Source organism: Berghia stephanieae, chromosome 1 (genome assembly GCF_034508935.2).
Source record: "Berghia stephanieae isolate SIO BIC M18660-M18661 chromosome 1, UCSD_Bste_1.3, whole genome shotgun sequence".
In the NCBI taxonomy this organism is placed as follows: Eukaryota; Metazoa; Mollusca; class Gastropoda; order Nudibranchia; family Aeolidiidae; genus Berghia; species Berghia stephanieae.
Window position 1 is genome coordinate 46,616,442 of NC_088360.1, and position 7,500 is coordinate 46,623,941.

At 33.7% G+C, this 7,500-nt stretch overlaps 1 protein-coding gene across 4 annotated transcripts in view; it reads right to left on the reverse strand.

Moving 5' to 3' along the window:
- LOC144976262 (axotactin-like) overlaps nucleotides 1–7,500 on the reverse strand; it is a 134,296-nt gene that overhangs the window by 9,097 nt on the left and 117,699 nt on the right. For all 4 annotated transcript variants that reach the window (XM_078920463.1, XM_078920476.1, XM_078920469.1 and 1 more), the window contains 6 exons: nucleotides 6,453–6,588; nucleotides 5,860–6,041; nucleotides 5,211–5,391; nucleotides 4,466–4,792; nucleotides 2,231–2,292; nucleotides 1,206–1,323 (listed from right to left, as the gene is read on the reverse strand). In XM_078920463.1, the coding sequence (XP_078776589.1) occupies nucleotides 1,206–1,323; nucleotides 2,231–2,292; nucleotides 4,466–4,792; nucleotides 5,211–5,391; nucleotides 5,860–6,041; nucleotides 6,453–6,588 (1,006 nt within the window). The remainder of the gene's footprint in view (nucleotides 1–1,205; nucleotides 1,324–2,230; nucleotides 2,293–4,465; nucleotides 4,793–5,210; nucleotides 5,392–5,859; nucleotides 6,042–6,452; nucleotides 6,589–7,500) is intronic.

A 7,500-nucleotide genomic window follows, 5' to 3' on the forward strand; every position in this document is an offset into this window, starting at 1 on the left:
AAGTCAATGTCTTGTGTGAACTGACAAGGGAAAGAGTGGGCGGTCCTTTATTTTTTTTTTTTGATGACGTGACAGTGACAACAACAAACTATCTGGCCATGTTAGAATCATACAGAATCCCTCAATTTGATTATCTTCCTAACATCTTTTCCCAACAGAATGGAGCTCCCCCTCAGTGGATTTTAAATGTGAGGGATTTTTTTTAATGAACAGTCCCCACACTGATGGATTGGCCAAAATGGTCCAATTTCCTGGCCTCCAAGATCACCCGATTTAACCCCACTTGATTTTTTTTATGGGGATATGTGAAAAGTAGAGTGTTTAGAACCCCCGTGAAAGACATGCGTCACCTGAGGACAAAAATAAGAGAAGCCATTTGCTCTGTCACATTACTCATGCTGTAAAAGATGTGGGACGAACTGGAGAGATGCTTGCAGCTTGTTATTCAAATTGATGGTGGTCACGTGGAGCTTTAAATCGACAATTGCTCAAACACACGATCACAAGTAAGATATCAGAAAGAAAAAACGTTAATAAATTTGGAATACTATGTGGAAAACCAAATTGATGTTGTTGCAGCTGTTCTTGAAATATTCCAACCTGAAATTTGCCAATGATTATAAACAAACACACTGTAAATTACGATTAATGTAAAAATTATCTTTTTATACTGATGACGTCATAACACAGCTACCAAAGAGCACATCAAAACTTAAATAATTCTACACTTATGGCAAAAAACCGTTTGACGAAATATTACATAACTTTGGAGTTATTCAAACCTGAAATGTGTCAATAATATAAAAGCACACTGTATATTTAACATGACATGGTTGTGATTCTAACTTTTGCATGTAAAATTGTAGCGATTCTTATATCTCCTTGCGGCATTTCTCGGATTCATATTGTGTTCTGTAGTTGTCATAAGCATTATTATCAACATCGCTGTTTAGTACTAGATTCGACTGAGCTATTGATTCATTTATCCCCTGGTCTCTTTATTCTCTGCAATTTTTATATATTGAAAATGAGTCAAAGCATTCAAATTACTCTCTTTGTCTGTCTTTCTCACGCTCTCTCTTTCTCTCAAATACCCCCCCCCCCCCCCCACACACACACATAACCACACTTATCTCTTTCTTTCTTGTCCTTCATCTGCAGCCCACATGCACAAATTACAAACCACCCAATGGCCTTCTGCATACCATAAGGTTGTTGTCTCCTTTCCAATTCCTCCAACACCTCTGAGATAGAAGAGGCAGGCCGTTGTTTGCGCGCATTGTAGATGGGGTTCACGTAGTCTATCTCATCCTCTGTCAAAGGCTGGGGGAATGGAATAATCAAGCATGATAGATGATAATAATTACATTGGAACAACATATCAGTTTAGCCATTGTTGACATACATTATAAATAAATAAATTAAATTTATAGAAAGCCAAGCTCGGCCTAAAGTGTTCACAGGCTCTTACAAGATATAGCTGACATGAGAATTTTAAGAACATTTAATATTACAAATTTAGGAAAATTAAATGTTATAATTGTGGTGATCTATTAAGTTATGCTGATACCAATGGAATATGAAGAATGTGAAGAATGATATACGGATTAAACAAGTGGGGTGGGATAAAACAATTAGCAAAATTTATAAATCAAACTTTAATAGTCTGAGATGTAATATCACCTTCAAATACACCTTCTTAAACTGGATGCTTAGTAATCAATTGTATATTAACCATCTTACCTATATTGATTAAACTTATTGTTTTGTTCTTATTATTGAGTTATATGAACACAAACACACACACACACATACATACACACACACAAACAAAAAGTCAGTCACTAAGATATATAAAATATATATATATATATATATATATATATATATATATATATATATATATATATATATATATATGTAAGTATATATATATATATATATATATATATATATATATATATATATATATATATATATATCTGTGTGTGTGTGTGTGTGTGTGTGTGTGTGTGTGTGTCTGTGTGTGTGCGTGTATAGCTAGTAACACTGTTTCAAATTTTGTTCATTAATATATGATGTCCATTTATATTAAGAGCAGAGTATTCAGCCAAATAACAAAAACAAAATTGAACTGTCAAATATAGCAATCTTAGAGCAAACTATGGACACATCTTCTACAATAGAATATAGATAAATGATTTACAGTAAAATACAGTAAACGTCTTACATAGCTCCCCTTGTTGTAACGTTGCTTTGATAGGTCAGCTGGCAATGTGTCAGCTTTAGGGGCTGAGGATGATCAGGCATGCAAAAAAGTTACATTCATTGGAAGAAAATGATGATCAGCAATAATAATAATAATATAATAATAATAATAATAATAATAATAATAATAATAATAATAATAATAATAATCATAATGATAATAATATAATAATAATGAAATAATAATAATAATAATAATAATAATAATAATAATAATAATAATAATAATAATAATAATAATAATAATAATAATAATAATAACATAATCCTTTCTTAAAAAAATATAGCCTTGTGGAGAACATTGTGCTTATTTGAGTCAATAAAAAAATTGATACAGCGCACAACTCTACTGAAAGATTTGAAAAATAGAAATGTATTTTTTACAGATAGATAAACAGATAACTTGATTTCCTTTTATAATTTAAAGTCAGTTTGAAAGTTCGTTAAGTCAAACAGATATCATAAAAATTTACCAAAGACACTAACACTCTCACTGGCCACACCCTCAACTCTATCTGTCCAGTAGAGTCCTTACTTCTGTTGTGTTGATTTAGCGGTGATCAGTGTTGTTATGTAGTAGTGTGTACTCATTGCATGTATGTTTATGTGTGCGCGCGCGTGTGTGTGTGTGTGTGGTGTATACATGTGTGTGCGTGTGTGTGTGTGTGTGTGTGTGGTGTATACATGTGTGTGTGTTTTGGAATGTGGTTGCGTGGAACAAAAAGGGCGGGGGGGGGGTCCATCAAGTAGAGAAATTCCTGAGCAAGGGGGTGGGGGAAGGGGTGTGTTTGCTAGGAACTGTCAGATTGGCATTTTTCAGCAAATCGTGGCATTCATAGTGATATAAGTCACTTGATCACATGACGTATTCGGATTTACAGAAATTTTAAACAAGTTTCACCGACTAACAACATCAACATATACTGCTGATATTACTGCGTTTTTTATGCCATCATGTAAATTATGCCTGGAAATATTAGTTAAACGTTCGCAAACGATGGTTCGCTACTTCTGCCGACCGTAGACAATGCTTATATTCCTCCCCGCTGATCAAGTTAAGTAAAGGAGACATTCCGAAAGCTCCTACATCCCCCGTATTATTCAATTGTATTTTCACCGTTGATCTTTTGTCAGGCATTTTATTTATTCAATTTGTCATCATATAAAAGCGTTTTAAAGACTCTAGAACAAACCTTGATAGATTTGGGAAAGTTTAAAATTTCCTAATTTGACCTTTGTTTTGATTCTCGGCCGCCATTTTAATTTGTGACGTATTGAAGTAGTGCAAAGCACTCCCAAGTAAAGCATGGTAAAGATTTGCGACTTACTGATATTGATATCTACTGACTGATAAACTAAAATCATGCCGAATAAAGCATGGCAGCGACGACAAGCACATCGATTAAAATGTGCATCTAATCGTAATCAAGCTAATCAAGAAAATGATTCTGGCAATATCGAATGAAAATAGTTCTTTCCCCGCGAAATTGCGGACTTTTTACTAGTAATAATAATAATAATAATAATGGTATAGATTTATAGTGCGCCAATCATCCCTTCATCAGGAGGGCTCTGGGCACATAACATAGATTAAACCCTAACACAGTACACGAACAACGCTAATTATACACATAATCTAAAGAAAGCCTGTCGGAATAAGAATGTCTTCAATCGATGCTTGATAATAATAATAATAATAATAATAATAATAATAATAATAATAATAATAATAATAATAATAATAATAATAATAATAATAATAATAATAATAATGCCAAAAACTAGGCCTCATAGTTTGGGTGTTATTGAAAGCGTTCCTGACACTATGAGCATTGATTTTCAGAGAGTTACCTTCTAAACAGTGGTCCCGATAGCTCAGTTGGTAGAGCAATTGCTTAACACGATCCCGGGCACAGTCAAGATTTATTTCTGATCCCCCTGTCTACCAGGAGTGAATGGGTAGCTGGGTCTGATAGATCTGGTGTAAAGTGCTTTGTGATAGACTTACTAGCATCCTGTCCAAAAGGTAGCAAGCAATCGTTATTGTCCATTTCACACAAAAGAAACCAGGATAAACTCCGGCTCCATGGGCCTAATGGCTCTGAAGGACTACTATATTTTTTTTTTACTACCTCTATAACGTTTATCTGGTCATTTATATTCAGTTTACATCAAATTGTTTTAATTGAACTCCCACCTCTGGGTCCCAAGATGGCTGTGATCATACTAAACTCGTCCAATTTTGCCAAATGGTCGTCATTGACTAATCTGGTGCTCCTGTCCTGTTGACCAGATTTGGGTAAAGTATGTGACGGGAAGTGGGGGGATCCGTTGGAACCCGAGCCATTCTGAGGGAGGCGGTGATTATGGTTATTCAATGGCTGAATCAACTCCATATCAGCATCCATATCATCAGCCACTTTCTTGACAACATAATGACCGTCCCTTTTCTTCATTTTTACACAAATAAGGACACAGCATAGCATTGCAATGAGAATGGCAGCAATCACACAGACGATGATAACTGGAAATGATATAGAAGAATTGTATAAGGTGGTAATGCTCATGACATGGCGAATGTATTTGATCAGGACCGTTTTCTTAATTCATGTTCTTTCTTGTCTTTCAAGCTGAGAGAAGATTTTACTCAAGATAAAAAAAAAAATAGTTGTTGTCCATTTTACATTAAAACATCTAACTCTAAGATATGAAAAGAACATTGATTTGAGTTTCTGAGAGAGAGAAAAAAATATGAATTATGTATGTTTGAGCTATTAAGGTCCCCCCTCCCCCTCACCATAACCAATGATCATTGACATAAAAAGATTTTTCCTTTTCTATACTTTTTATTTACTTTTGCTCAACAAATTTCCTGTCATCATCTAAGGGAAAAAAGAGGAGCGTGTATCAGTTTGAATGAGTGAAATGAGCATGATTAATACCGATGGTGACGTCATCCATAAGTTTTGTGCTCCTATGAGTGATTGCAGGGATGGAACTGTTACTGTTAGGGGTAGTACTCGGGGTTATAGGCACGTTGGTAGGCGGGGATCTCTGCATGGGGGCAGAGCTTAGAGTAACAATTCGTAAATCTTTATTGTTCCAAGGTGGCATGCTGTAATCCTAGAAAAATTAAAAAAAAGAAACAATAATATTCATCTTCCGATATGGATATTTTATTTATTCACGTTTTCCTATAATATTGTAAACAATTAATTTTTTAAAACTTACAAGTGCACGTTTTCTTCATAACATGATACTTATATTAAGATTCACCTGCTCATCTAACATGGACTTCATATATTAGAAAATATTGTTATTATTATGATTAATTTAGAATCATCCCACAGCTTATGAGATTTGCCCCACATATTTTTTTCGAGATTTTTGAATGACCAAGTTCATATTATGCGTATGCCAAAATACAATGTGAGTTGTGTACTGGAGCTTCACAAATCCACCTCTTTATTAAGATGTTTCAAATAAAAGTCATCCGATTTTTATGCCACATTAGACTGATTAATCTGTGCATGGTTGCTTAGCTGCGACCACTTTATTTGAAAAGCTAGTCCAAACACCTCTATAACTCACCATGAATGTGTTCGGCGTGACGTGTTTCCTTGTAGGAGGTATGGTACTGGGTTTTTCCATTATGCTGGTTGAACAGCTCTGGGTCGGATCACCTAGGGCTGTCACTCCTGGTAAACCACTATGGAAATCCCTAAGGGAATGTAGTGTTATTGAGCTTGTGTCCTTTGGAATGTAGGCAGTGTCTGAGAGAAACAAATACAGACAAATTATAAGAAATGGGATTCGTCAAAGAATACAATAAATAAATCAAATGTTCTTATCAAATTTTTCGTTGTATCATTACTCATATATTCTTCAAAGGTACCAAACACTGTATCTGACATGATGATACAGGACCTGTAAGATACAGTTGGGGGGGGGGGGGGGGACTTAAAAATCAACAGTGCTTTCAAAAATCCATAAGCTCTCGTATATATACGATGACATTCAATTTCAAATTATATATAATGAGGTCTTTTTCAATATATTTCAATTCATGCAATTTGGTCTATTTGTCTTTAAATTAGAAAACGAAAATAGCGAATTGGTTACGAAAAGAAATGATTTCCTTCAATGACAATACTTAAAATTAAAATGTCTCAGGGTTATCTTACTGGATATACAGCCAGAGAAGTTGACCAAATTTCTGAATTGATCCTGCCCATCCATGTAGCCACCCACGTAGATGGTGTCGATAGCATTGAGAGGATAATCCGGATAGTTGACTGTTTTCTCCTTGATGCCGTCAATCTAACATGGGAGGGCAACATGATAGAGCTTGGTTTAGCAAAGGCAAATCAATTCAATTATTTAATAATAATAATAATAATAATAATCATAATAATAATAATAATAATAATAATAATAATAATAATAATAAATAATAATAATAATAATAATAATATATAATAATATATAATAATAATAATAGATAGTGACCATATATGATTCATTTTGTAGAAGCCCATAAATTCTTGACATGAAAATGATAAATCCTTTGATGACCAAACGAACCCCCCCCCCAAAAAAAAAAACAAACAAAAAAAATAAAATAATTTAAAAAAATTGAATATTAATTGAACAGCCTTTCATATTAAGTACATTAAAAATAGAGGCAGAAAATGTATTTTCTTGAATTTCTTAGCGATGCTTACGACGTTTTACGTAAAGATCAGTGGTTTTAACGTCGCAATATGTTTTCAGATATCTTTATTTTTTCTTCATTTAACCATTATGTTGACTTTGCATCACATACTTTGAGCACTTATAGCAATGTTTAGTTATCTAAAGGAATGCTGGATTGCACAACAGCGTACGTATATCATCAGTGTATATATAATAACTCACATCATGGACATTCATTACAAAAATGAGGAACATTATTTAAAATGTGTAGAGCACATGCCCGGTAACTGCTCCCAGTTTACCAAGATGAGAAAGCACACGAAGAGATTCTATTATATCTATAAGAAATTCTATTTATAAGGTAAACTTAAACCAGTTCAAAACATGAATTATAGATGTAGTTCTTCATTCCATATGGTAAAAGAATTAATTGTTTCACATTATGCATTTCTTTTTTTGTGTGTGGAACCCTCAAAATAGAGGGTAAACTTTATTCAATGCAGAATGGAATTATATGGTGGGAGATTTAAATATGAC